The sequence below is a fragment of the Podarcis muralis genome, chromosome Z, assembly GCF_964188315.1.
Source record: "Podarcis muralis chromosome Z, rPodMur119.hap1.1, whole genome shotgun sequence".
NCBI lineage: Eukaryota > Metazoa > Chordata > Lepidosauria > Squamata > Lacertidae > Podarcis > Podarcis muralis.
This window is the reverse complement of record NC_135673.1, coordinates 14,513,744-14,527,624: the sequence shown is the minus strand read 5'-3', so window position 1 is coordinate 14,527,624 and position 13,881 is coordinate 14,513,744. Positions and strand designations below refer to the sequence as shown.

At 44.8% G+C, this 13,881-nt stretch overlaps 1 protein-coding gene across 5 annotated transcripts in view; it reads right to left on the bottom strand.

Annotated features, from left to right (window-relative positions):
- NTNG2 (netrin G2) overlaps nucleotides 1–13,881 on the bottom strand; it is a 123,710-nt gene that overhangs the window by 40,661 nt on the left and 69,168 nt on the right. For all 5 annotated transcript variants that reach the window (XM_077922117.1, XM_077922119.1, XM_028715920.2 and 2 more), the window contains exons 4-5: nucleotides 4,112–4,284; nucleotides 543–563 (exon numbers count right to left, since the gene is read on the bottom strand). In XM_077922117.1, the coding sequence (XP_077778243.1) occupies nucleotides 543–563; nucleotides 4,112–4,284 (194 nt within the window). The remainder of the gene's footprint in view (nucleotides 1–542; nucleotides 564–4,111; nucleotides 4,285–13,881) is intronic.

Sequence of the window (13,881 nt, the reverse complement as noted above, 5' to 3'; positions counted from 1 at the left end):
ATTTGTGTGGAAAAAGTAGGTCCATATACTCAGCTGAAATGTCCCGATATATCTTCCTCTTAATACACAAACACACACACACACACACACACACACACACACACACACCACGGCACACCTTAGTCTAATGAAAGTGAAAGAGACCAGATTCTGTAGCTGAAAAATCTTAACACAATTTTCTCCTAGAGGCAGCGAGAACTTAATGTCCTGCCTGTGATACTTGAGGGGAAAAGTTCACGGCATCCACTGGTGATTTTGGTAACACGCACACACTTTTATTTCCTTCCCTTCTGCTGTTCTAACAAACCTCATGGGGAGGGGAAAACATGCCAGAGCAGCAGAGACAATGAGGTTACTGAAGTCAAAGGAGGTTCTTTTGACAGGATGGGAAATGAGGCACAATTAGAGGAGCAGACATATTGCCCGGAAGGTGCTAATGGACAGTGAAAACAGCCGCTCTTTCTCCCCATCAAGGAACGTGCACAGGGACCATGCACCGAACACGTCAAATCCCAGAGTTTCAAGTTTCATTTTCTACTTACTGCCAAAGTTTGGAGCTGCACCTGGAAGAAAAGAAGAAGGGCAAGGGGAAAAAAAGAGGGTCAGCAAATACAAAGAAGGGCATGGTGCTAATTAACAGGAAGCTTGCTCATAAGCACACGGATGTCAAGGCAGCTGGCACAGGGCAAAACACAGAGGTGGGGTTTGCACCCAGGTAACCTGCAGTGACCTGTGGGGATCAGCCAACTGATAACCTAACTTATTAGCGCTCTTTTACTTTGCCCTGTGTCCGGGTAGGGTCATATATACTTGTCAGTTTTGGCATAACAGCTTATTACTAATAAGTCACATTTCAAGTGCATGAAGTTTAGGACAGTGGTACCTTGTCTTACGGACGGGATCTGTTCTGGAGGCCCGTCCGTAACGTGAAATGCCCGCAACTCAAAGCACTGTGTCTGCGCAGGTGCGCGGCACGATTTGGCGCTTCTGCGCATGCATGAGCGGCAAAACCCGGAAGTAACCCATTCCGTTACTTCTGGGTTGCTGCAGGACATAACGCGAAAAGACGCAACATGAAGTGGACGCAACATGAAGTATGACTGTACAATTCTTACTAGTGCTCAGCTAGAATGTGGGGTATGGGTGGGTGGGTAGAGAAGGGACAGGCAGTTTTGCAGAATGCTTCATTAGAATTGCAGTGCTCATGTAAATAGTATAAAAATTATTTCCTTTATACCAGTAAGTTATTTTGCTCTTCATGACAGCACCTAGCTAAACGAAGTTGCCTAGATATAATTGTGAAGTCATCAAAGCCAGTATGTGATCCCTGGTTGGTTGGTTGGTTGGTTGGGGTGCGGAGGGGGGGGGTTATGTGAAAGAAGCAATTGGGGGGGGATAGTAAAACAGCAGCAGAAGTGAAAAACCATGGGGATATGGTAACTGTAAATAGCTGAGAAGTGTTACAAAACATATTGGATTAAAGACCTGGGGGAGGGTTTGACACCTGCAAAATCACAGTAACTGAAGAGACAATCAGACACAGAGAGCATTCATCTCAGTACTCACTCTTACCACCTTTGTCTTCACAACAGGCTGTTGTTCCCATGTTACAGATGGTGACTGAGGCTAAGAAACTACCTTGTGAATGGCTGAGATGTCACCCAGTGACATCAAGACCAAGAACTTGAACAAAAGTTTTGTTTTGTGGGTTGAGCTGCACGGTTTGACTGTAATGACTCTCTTGACCATGGGTAGGCAAACTAAGGCCCGGGGCCGGATCTGGCCCAGTCACCTTCTCAATCCAGCCCATGGATGGTCCAAGAATCAGCGTGTTTTTACATGAGTATAGTGTGTGCTTTTATTTAAAATGCATCTCTGGGTTATTTGTGGGGGATAGGAATTTGTTCATTCCCCCCAAAATATATATATATATATATAGTCCAGCCCACCACAAGTTCTGAGGGACAGTGGACTGGCCCCCTGCTGAAAAAGTTTGCTGACCCCTGCAGTCTTGACCTTCAAAGAAGCAGCAGTCTCAGTTTTAGGCACCTCCTGAAAACGTACTTTGGCCCAGGCTTTTGCAAACTCCTAAGCTTGGATTTTTGCTCTACATGGCAGGGTTAATATAGACAGGTCTGCCACAATTATATGTGCGAAGCAACTATTAGAGGACCAGGAGTCCCGTCTTAATTTCCTTTGGTTTATCTAACACAGGGAAACTGAGCTATGGCCATTCACAGGTGAAAAGAAAGGTAGGAAAGTTCTCCCCGCCCCCCCCCCCATGAAACATAACCTGCAGATTCCCAATTTTCATTTAAAATAATAATAATAATAATAATAATAATAATAATAATAATAATAATAATAATGAGCTCCTTGCACTTGTTGAGCCTGAGTTATGAGGCAAAATGCATGGGCACCATTCTTCTCAAATTTTGTGTGAGACTAGCCTGTTCCACCTGTTTCAGTGTTTTGACTTTGCACACGCCCTAGAAAAATCCCTGTAGACACCCATGCCCTGAGCTTGCAGACTCTGGCTCTACGCAGGACACCTGGGCTCTGTGTTCTGAGTGTGAGAAGCAAGCATAATGGAATAATGGGGAGCCAGCAGCTCCTGGTGCCTGTCAGCACCAAAAAAACTCTCTGTCGCTCCTTTGAAAGATCGTAGGCACTCAGCAGCAGCTGACAAGTTTGTTCCCTTTCAAAGGGCCCACGTCTTCAAGTTCCTGGCAAAAACAAAGCGTTCCTGTCATGGCCTTTTGAGACTGGATTTCTGCTTTGATCACCCTAAAGCCGATACATTTTCATTCAAAGGTGGGAAGGAAGGACGGAACAAAATGTGGCATCTTTGGGAAATGCTTTAGGCTGCTTAAAAAGCCAGTGGTGTGGCAGTTGCTCTTCCACCATGACAAAGGCAGGAGGAGAGGTGTGTAGAACTGTGAGCAGAGGGGAGTCCTATTTACCATCCTTTGGACCCCCTGGAAAATTCACCAAACCAAATCTGCTGTCACCTGGAACTGGATTTGTGCAGTACTACTGATTTGAGTGCTGAATGGGACCCAGTGGTGGCCAACCTGAGGACGCTCCATCAGACCTGGGTACCTGCTCATAAACCTTAGTGGGAGAGGCTAGGGTCACATTCACACCATGCGTTTTAATCCCTATGATACTGCTTCAAGCAGTCATAGTTTCCCCCAAAGAATCCTGGGAGCTGTAGTTTGTTATGGGTGCTGAGTTGTTAGGAGACTCTTCTCTTCCCCCACAGAGCTACAGTTCTCTGGGAAGAGGAATTGACTGTTAAACTACTGTAGAAACTGTAGCTCTGTGGGGGGAGAGAAGAGTCTCCTAAGAACATTCAGCACCCTTAACAAACTACAACTCCCAGAATTATTTGGAGGAAGCTGTGAGTATTTAAGATAGGGCTTTAAATGTTTGGGGTGAATGTGGTGCAGGGTGATGATAGCAGGTTCTAGGAACCCTCCTTGTGGTGGGATTCTGAGGGGTGATATCTGTGAGTTTGTTGAGGCCCTGGGTGAGGACCAGGGCCTTGGAGGTGTTGCGTAGGGAAGTGTGTCAGAAGGAGAACTATCTATCATCTATCTATCTATCTATCTATCTATCTATCTATCTCTATCTATCATCTATCTATCTAATCTATCCACATGCACACACACACACAAAAATATAAGATCATACAAACGTAGGAAAAGCCTGCTGGAACAAGGCAGTGGTCCACCTAGTCCAACATCCTGAGATGCCCATGGGAAGCCCACAAGCAGGATTTGAGCACCAGAGCACTCCCTCCATCTGTGGTTTCTAGAGCTAGTAATTATCAATAATCACTGCCTAGCAATTTGTATTTGTTATTTTATTTTTTTGTACCATTTGTTGTTGTTTTCATTTTCCGTGGAAGACTTAGACATATTTTTATACCTGATTCTAGCCTGGGCAGCTATCCATGGTCCTGGTCCATGGCCAAGCATTGCTGATACTCCCTGCAGACCCTGTTCTGAACAGGACTGGTGCTCAGCAGTACCACCAATGCAGAAAGACCACTTGAGGGAGAGGAGGGGGCAGGATAAAATCAGCACAGTTTTGCACAGCTACTTACAGACATTAGCAGAGCCATTGGGGCGGGGCAGGTAGGATCCTGCCCGCCAAGACTTGCTGCGGAAGTTCTTCTTGCATCGCCCACAGTCCTGACCGGTTGTGTTGTGCTCACACTCACACTGGAGGCTTCCCTCTTTGAAGGTGCACAGATTGGCATGGAGGTTGCATTTACACCTACAAGAGGAACAGAGGAGACAGACTGGCTGCGATTGGCTCTTATTTTATTCATCCATTGAAGTCTTTAAAAATGTATAAATGCTCTTTTTCAATTTCAGCTGACAAAAAGCCATGGACACATCACAGAAACATTACAATATAAAAGCATTAGAAATTCATCAAAACGCCACAATTTCTGAACTGTGACGAAAACAGGTGATGGATTAAAGACAGTGCTGTGCTGCATTTTTCTGTTTTTCAGTTGTTTTGTTTATTTTACTGTTCTCTGTTAACCAATGAGAAAAGAAATTCAACTTGAAAATGGTCAAAGCAGGAGTGAAAATTTCAGTGTCATTCTTACAAGTGCAGTGTGGGGGGGGCAGTTATGTGCTCATCTTGCTTTTGAAGTGGTCAAGGGGTTCTGCAGGTGTCCTTTCTTTCATTCTACAAATAATCACACCAGCTGCATGTAACCTGCACCCTCCCCAGGTGTCCATGTTTCAATCAAAGCCCGAGGACAAAATCATGAGGTAACTCCTCTGATGGGCTTTTTTCATAGCAGGAATCATAGGCAGCTAGGGAGGCTGCAGGTGCTAGATAAATGTTTAGAGGGAGAAAACAGGTACACCCAGCTTTTTGTGTGCTTGCGTGTGTCTTTTTGCACCAGGTGAAAACCTTGATATTTTATGGGCCTTCATGTGAAGATCAGCACCAAAGTCCCATTTGCAGAAGAAGTGATAGTGTATAACAAGTTCTATAGCGCAATTTCTTTTTTCATTAATGGCAAATGGTAAAAAAGGACAGAGAAATTTTTTTTGGCACAGTACTAACACAGACACAAAGTACAAGTCACGCAGCCTTCTGCCTTCCCTCCCTGGACTCGATTTTTGTTCCATTCACTTGTTCCATCCATGTCAACTTTTAAGTCCTTCCATTACCTTCTCATGTTTGACACATGAGCTTCTTTAGAGTCAAAGCCTTTTACACAGATAATTGATGTTCCAAATCAAATAATCAATGCATATGCAAGTAACGATCAGAGAATGCCTCTCATTACAACTCAGGGCCCATTTACAATTGCTTCTCCATTTCCAAGGCTGGCTGGAGTTGTTAATAGTCAATCATGTTCAGTTCAAAATAGATCCACACACACAGCACTTTGGCTTCTTAAAGGTTCCTGAAAGTGGGATATAACCTAATGCTCCAGTGTTCATGGCTAGCTTAATGGTAAGAGACAGGCAGGAGTAAATAAAGAGAGAAAGAAATGAAAACATGAAAGAAGCAAGGATAATTTATTGTAAACCACCCATATAACTTCAGTATAGAAGTGTAATAAATAAAAACCATTCCCTCTATTATTCAGACACTGAGTGTCAGTCCTTACATAGCTAAAACAGCACCACCCATACACAACAAGCAGGTGTCAATTGGGCTCAAGGTGTGCAAAAATACAAACACACATTTAAGCAAGGGGCAGGGGGAAGAAGTGAAATCCTGAAATACTCTTCGGGCAGAAGTTAAAAACAGTAGGTGAAGTTGGGGCAGCTACACCCAAAGTGCTCTCCCAGTTGCCCATGGTAGGGTTTAACTAAATCCTTGTTTAAATTTCAATTAGGAATGCTATTGTAAGCTGCAGGCATTCCACCAAGGTTTCCATGGGAATTTCATAACAAGCTTATAAATCATGTACACATCTTTCCCAAGAAAGAAGAGTTTAGTTTCTAGCACTCAAGGTCCTTCTGGGGTGCTGGCTCCTGGGGGTGGAAGCACTTTAGCCTGTTCCGAAGTTAAGGAGGGGGCTGAGCCCTCTCTATATCCAGTGCCGACGTTGCGCATGGGATGTCATGATGCTGTGCGACATCACACACAGGGAGTCATGATGTTGCATAACATCGCGCATACAATGTCACGGTGTCACATGACATTGGCACCCTCCATGACATTGGCATTGTATGTGCAAGCTGGCACCAATGAAACCACTCTTGCCAAAAATACATTGGTGCATTATGGGATAAACTGGCATTGGGGTGTGTGTATGGAAGAAGCAGAGACCGGAGGAACCAGAGCAAAGACTATCTTGTATGCCAGGGTTGCCAACCTTTTTGGACTAGTGGGCAAATTTTGTATTTTGAGAGAGTGCTGGGGGCAAAAGCTACAAAATGGCTGCCATGGGGGAGACGGGGCATATCACAAAAGGAGAGAGACAACTACATCTGACAACCTTATGGGAAGCCAGCTATGTCCTGCAGGTCCTGATTATGGAACACTATCCAACACGTTCTCTCTCTCTCTCTCTCTCTCTCTCTCTCTCTCTCACACACACACACACACACACACTGTTAGACATGCTGTTGCTGTCTAATAACAAGAGGGAATATTCCTCAGTTTCCAGGATTAATATACAAGGCAGTCACACCACTCTCATGTCACAAAAAATCACTTAGAAGGTACAGTGGTGCCTCTGGTTACAAACTTAATTCGTCCTGGAGGTCCGTTCTTAACCTGAAACTGTTCTTAACCTGAGGTACCACTTTAGCTAGTGGGGCCTCCCGCTGCTGCCACACCGCCAAAGCACAATTTCTGTTCTCATCCTGAAGCAAAGTTCTTAACCCGAGGTACTATTTCTGGGTTAGCGGAGTCTGTAACCTGAAGCGTCTGTAACCAGAGGTACACTGTACAATTTTTTGCCCCACAATGTTCTTTCTAGGAGGGCTAGAAACTTACTTTAAAATGAAAATGAAAGCTCACAATCTGGGGCTCCTGCCCTGGGGCACCACTACAGTTTGCATAAGTACAATAAATCTTTAGAAAAAGTACTAGGGAGAAGTCCAATAAACCCAATGCAGACCAAGTGTTCATTGTGGCCGATAAATGCTGGCTGAGGGTCAGAGAAGCAGGTGGAGCAGAAATGAAAAACTGGGTGGGAATGAACGTGACTTGGAGTAACCTAAACAAGGATGCTGAAGAGAATGTTCCATGCTGCAATATTTTGTTGTTGGTCCCAATTGTACAGTATATCTCCAGCTTACGTAAGAAACAAAATTACCGACTGGTGATTTTTTCCTTTTGTTTTCCTTTGTCTGTTTCCACTAAGAAGACTCATTTCAAAATTTAACAAGATTTGGGAGTTTAGCTGTCTTCCCACAACACCTGAGCATCACTCACTCTGCTGCCATTGAGCAGTTACTTTTCTGTGAGAGAAGCTTGGCTATGGAACGCTTTCTCCCCCTAGAAATCTGACTGGCACCTACATGCAATTAGGGATAGGCAGATCTGCCAATTCTGGTTTCTCAGTTTTTAATGCTTCTAATATTAAATTTGGTTATTACATTTCCACGTCAGTTTGCCACTCATTTATTATTTTTTTAAATGGGTCTCATTTATCAGGATTTTAGTGTGAATTTATCCTAGTATTCACATGTTTGTATGCAGTTTGGCCTAATATTCACATTTTTGCAGAGCATTTTTCACTAATATAATACATTTGTCTGTGTGTTATTTTTACTAAAATAAGCGTATTTATGTACATTTTTCCAAGTATATGCATTTTTGTACACATTACTTGTCTGGGGAACTGCCCTGCAAAATTTGGAGATGTGTGAATTTTTAAGGATTGCCTACATTTTAGTTCCCATATTGTTGCTTAAAGTACAAATTACGTAGGATTGCCTTTAAACGTGAATGGATTTTTATTTTATTTTTTTTCAAATTGCAAGGTTCCCATCTGAAACTCTGCAGAGTTGCTTCTGGTTGTTTTAGATGATACTCTGCAAGTTGGATCCACAGCCTGATTTGGTATCATCTTCTAGTGAAGCTCATGCTTATCTGAAAGGATTTCATTAGGATATTCTCAACAACGTCCATCAGAAGGGTCAAATGGACAGACTGAGAACTAGAGATTATTTGTTTCCAGAAAAAGTTCTGGGTAGCTTAAACAGCAGCTACCCTGTTTCATAGCTTGTGTTACTTACTATGTTTTTGCCCCAACTCCTTTGCCAAAATCACTTAAGACCAAAATCAGCACTCAACACCATGAATAGTCAGTGAGTGGACCTTTCTTTTGACACACTCTCTAAGGTTTTGGATACAGCAAAGCCTGCCCACACCTCAATGCCCTTTGTGTGTTGCTGGTAGATTTCAATTTTTGTTGTTGTTGTTAAGGTAAAGGGGCCCCTGACCATTAGGTCCAGTCGTGACCGACTCTGGGGTTTCAGCGCTCATCTTGCTTTATTGGCCGAGGTAGCTTCCGGGTCATGTGGCCAGCATGACTAAGCCACTTCCGGCAAACCAGAGCAGCACACAGAAACGCCATTTACCTTCCTGCTGGAGCAGTACCTATTTATCTACTTGCACTTTGATGTGCTTTCGAACTGCTATGATGGCAGGAGCAGGGACTGAGCAACGGGAGCTCACCCCGTCGCGGGAATTCGAACCGCCAACCTTCTGATCAGCAAGTCCTAGGCTCTGTGGTTTAACCCACAGCGCCACCCGCGTCCCTCGTTATTATTATTACTTTTTAATTAAAACCAAAACCCTGCCAGAGCTATTTTTATCCTTGCTCTTGTTTTCCAACCAACTGTTTACTCGTAGGCCAGGAAGAAGCTGGGTGAGCAGCCCCCGCTCCTGCTTCTCACTCACCAGATGACACTTTGTTCTGCTCCACTCCAAAACCAACACAGGGAAGCAGAGGCGGGAGCGGGGGACTTGTTCTCCAAGGGGTGCAAGTGGAACAGATTTGATATCTGGAGCAAAGTGCTGGCAAATGTGGCCAACAAACAAGATATCTAGCAAAAGCCAGTTGCAGAAAGGGCTTCTAAGGACAGAGTGGAAATAACTTAAACCTATCACACTTAAATACTTGGGGAGTGGGTTACTGCAAATGGCAGTCTGGGGTGATAGTGGTGTGTGTGTGTGCACGCGCATGTGAAGTTCTCTCTCTCTTTCTTTCTCTCTCTCTCCCTCTGCCAGATTATACAAATCAAGGTAGCCCTGTGTCTGGGTTCTGACGGCTTTCTCCTTATGCCCCCACAGATCAGAGTTTTCTGCACGACTGTCCTCACCCTTTTGAATAGGCAATGACCAGAGCTCAGGTGCCACAGAGCCTGACTCTCTGAATTATTGAACGCCCACGGAACATTGCCTTCATCTCTTACTGCAATTTCCTTAAATAAAAAAAACGAAGAAGGAAAAAAAACCCATACACATAGAGGGAAAGCAAACCAGCGTGGGTCACTGCAGGTCATCATCTCTTCACTGTGGTACAGGACCTAGGGATGTAGAGGGAGAAAAGTCCTACTTACAGAAGCAAGCACAGATCAAACCAAGGGGCAGTATGAACATAGGAAGCTGCCTTCTACGGAGTTAGCCTACCAGTCCACCTTAGCTCAATAAGGTCCATTTCAGCCTCTTCCAGTTTGCTTAGGACTTACTCCCAAGATATATTTGAAATCCTGCTATATATCGGGTCACATCAGTATTACAAACTGACAGCGCAATCCTATGCATGTCTACTCAGAAATGAGTCCCATTGAGTTCAGTGGGGGTTACAGAGTGGTGTTGCATCCTTTGCTGGCGCCCGGGGCACACTCATGTGCACACCAAGCAGGACCAGGGGCTGTGCATGGAGGGTGAACAAAGCCTGCCGTGCCACCCCAACTCCAGCCGCCACTCCAGCCATGATAACCAGAATTCCTTTTTGTGAGAAGGTTCAAGGAGGCAGGAGAGGATATAATGTTAATATAATATAATATAATATAATATAATATAATATAATATAATATAATATAATATAATATAATATAATATAATATAATATAATAATATAATATAATATAATATAATTAATATAATAATATAATATAATATAATTAATATAATATAATATAATATAATATAATATAATATAATATAATATAATATACCTCTGGTCACATGTAGAGGAAGTTTGCCCCAGCCCAGGAGGAAACAAGAGGTTTATCTACTGCTGGACAAGCAATCCCTCTCTAGAAATTTGACTGCTCCCACACTTTTGACTGGTACTGTCAAAGACTGAACCTAGGACTTTCAGTATGCAAAGTTGTGCCCTGTAGCTGAGCTATCAAGTTGCTTCTGAAAAAGGTTTGTTTGTTTTTGAGAATCAGAGGGGCGGCAAAGTTGAATAGTGATGAGGCTGAGGATTTGCCAGGGTCGCAAGACCAGAAAATGCCCAGCACCCTCAAACCACATGCCATTCTCACTTTGAACAGCGCACCCAAGAAAGTCAGAGGCAGGGCTAGAGAATCCCTGGTTTGAACTCACACTCACACTTCTTCCAGATGACTAGGGTAGGGAGAGGTACTTTAAAATTAGGATATGGAGGGGTATCCTCACTGCTGAGGATACACCTTCATACCATGGTGGATAGGATACGCCAATCCACCCCCATTCCCAGTTTCCCCTTTTTTCTTCTTCATATGATGATCGCCGTTCTGATCATCAGAATGCTCAGTCCTCATTCAGGTGTATGGGAGGGGGAGGGGGAGGAGAGATGGATTATCCCCTATTTCTTTGTGAAAGTCTTCACTATTTATTTTTTATTACATTTATTGCCCACCCTTCACTAAACATCTCAACCAAGGCAAGTGATTTTGCAATTTTTATTTCATTATGATAACATTCCTGAATAGATTTCAAAAGGATGGGGGACATTAATTTTAAAAAAATGCTTTTTGATAAAGCAACAGGTTTAATTTTTTGCTATCTCCTCTATATTAGTTCCTAGCTTAGCTGAGTTGCAGCTGAAGTTCTACAAAGCTTAACTTGTTCCAGCAACTAAGGTCTTGCAAGGAACACTGTTTGACCTAGCATCCCAAAGACAGACATGAGTTTACACCATCTGTAAGATGCATTAGGAATATCCAGGCAATCTTCCTGCTCCATCCCTTGCAGCTCCAGGTCAGCCATTTCTCTTTGTCAGGCCCCATCTGCAGGGTGGTGGGAAGTATCCTCATCCAAAGGATCAATCTTGTCAGAGAATTGCTTTTTGAATTTGACCTTTGAGAATCATCAATCTAATCAGAAAACGATAACCTGTGCAACCTGACCCCACAACACAGCAGTTTTCAGACCAATCAATCAGGATGCATTATTTAATAAGGAACAGCAGAACAGCTCCAAAAGGCCAAGACTGACAACCCCTGATGGGGATGTCCTCTTGAGGAAATGTTTCTACCTCCCCAGCTTCCTTCGCTGTCTAAGACCCTGTCTAAACCACCCATTTGCTAGAGCACCAGTCTTAGGCTCTGCTTTAACTTGAGTTTATTTGGCCTGACTACTAGCCAAAGTAGAAGGGACATGGGTGGCGCTGTGGTCTAAACCACAGAGCCTAGAGCTTGCCAGTCAGAAGGTTGGCGGTTTGAATCCCCACGACGGGGTGAGCTCCCGTTGCTCGGTCCCTGCTCCTGCCAACCTAGCAGTTCGAAAGCATGCCAAAAAAGTGCAAGTAGATAAATAGGTACCGCTCCGGCGGGAAGGTAAATGGTGTTTCCGTGTGCTGCTCTGGTTCACCAGAAGCGGCTTAGTCATGCTGGCCACATGACCCGGAAGCTGTACGCCGGCTCCCTCAGCCAATAAAGCGAGATGAGGGCCACAACCCCAGAGTCGTCTGCGACTGGACCTAACGGTCAGGGGTCCCTTGACCTTACCAGCCAAGGTACACACATGTGGGCTTGGAAACAGGAAAAGCAGCATCATTTCTATAGCCTAAAAATGCAAATTAAGCATCCCTGCTCTTATTTAAGAACTCATAGAAAGCTGCCTTATGCTGAATCAGACCATTATGCTGAATCAGACCATCTCAGAGGTTTTCAACCTTTTTGAGCCCATGGTTCCCTTAACCAACTACATTCTTTCTGAGGCACCCCTGTGAAACTCAGAAGCCCAGTTATGTCACCCCTTGCCTGCAGAGCTGGCAGCCCTTCACCATTTTCCCAAACACCCTTCCTTGTGGAGTGTTCCCTCAGCCTCCTCCCCTCTTCCTTCAGCCCCTGACCTCTGAGCTGCCCCCCCCCCAGCCCCAAAGAGAGGTGCCTCCCAGAAGACCATTTGCCTGCGGAGCTTATAGCCAGGGCTGCTGAAATTTACAGCTGTGCAAGCCTTTGGGAGGCAGAGATGCAAAAGGGCATCAGAAGAAGGAGGGAAAGAAAGAGGGACAGAGGCCAGTGTTGCCTACGGCACCCCTGACCATCATTCAAGGCACCCCAGGGTGCCACGGCACACTGGTTGAAAAGCACTACTCTGTCTTGCTCAGTTTACCCTGGCTGGCAGCAGCTCTCCAGGTTTTCAGGCAGCAGACATACTCAGCACTACCTGGAGTTGTCAAGGATTGAACCCAGGACCTACAACAATCCACAATCAAGTTGAATTATCAAGTTGAATTAACAGAGTTAGGATAAAATGGACTTATTGTAGAGATAGCAGAAGGCTGAGAGTGAGTTGCTTGTTTATGTATATTTAATTCAAGGCCTTTCCCCCTTCCTCTGGAAATGATGAGGTAAGGTCTAAAAGCTGCCAGTTGGACACATGTGCAGGCTCTCTTGGACAGGTAAGGCATGCTGGCAGCAGGGCACCAAGGAAAGGTTGCAGGGACAAGGGCATCCTTCTCTCACAGTCATCTGCAACATCTGTTGCTACGAGTCAGCACTTTGAGGGTTGGACAGATACAAGAGAGGAGTGTCAGTGCCAGGGATGTACAAGGTAAGAGGTGAGGAAGCAGAGCAGTGGTTCCCAGTGGACGTGAGAAAGCAAAAGGGGAAAGCCTCTAGGATGGGTGATGCTACAGTGACCCACTCTGGGACTTCTGGGTTTATTACTGAATCATCCTATGTGCCAGGGAAGGGGAACATCTCCAGAAGCCTGTTGGACTACAGCTCCCATCATCACTGTGGCCATGCTACCTGGAACTAAAGGGAGTTGCAAATACAACAAGATCTGGAAGGACATGGGTTCCCCATCCCTGGTAAACACTAAAAGAAAACTTGTTATTTGCATGCTGGATAATATGTAGCCAAAACAGTACAATCCATGCAAAGGTTTGAGCAGGTTTAGTGGAATCCCAAGGGACGCGGGTGGCGATGTGGGTTAAACCACAGAGCCTAGGACCTGCCGATCGAAAGGTCGGCGGTATGAATCCACGCGGCGGGGTGAGCTCCCGTCCTTCGGTCCCAGCTCCTGCCTACCTAGCAGTTCGAAAGCACCTCTAAGTGCAAGTAGATAAATAGGGACTGCTTTCGAGAGGGAAGGTAAACGGCGCTTCCATGTGCGGCGCTGGTGCTGGCTCACCAGCTGCAGCTTCATCACGCTGGCCACGTGACCAGGAAGTGTCTCTGGACAGCGCCGGCTCCCGGCCTCTTGAGCAAGATGAGCGCGCAACCCTAGAGTCGGACATGACTGGCCCTGACGGGCAGGGTTACCTTTACCTTTAGTGGAATCCCAAAGTTTGAGTAAACACATTGTCACTCAGAAGTAGGTGGTTGTTCACTAGGGATGAGGGAGAAATTTGGTTTGGTTTGCATTTCAATGTGAACCTACAAAATTCACAAATTTTGAAAACATATGTGGACTAAAACACAGCTATCC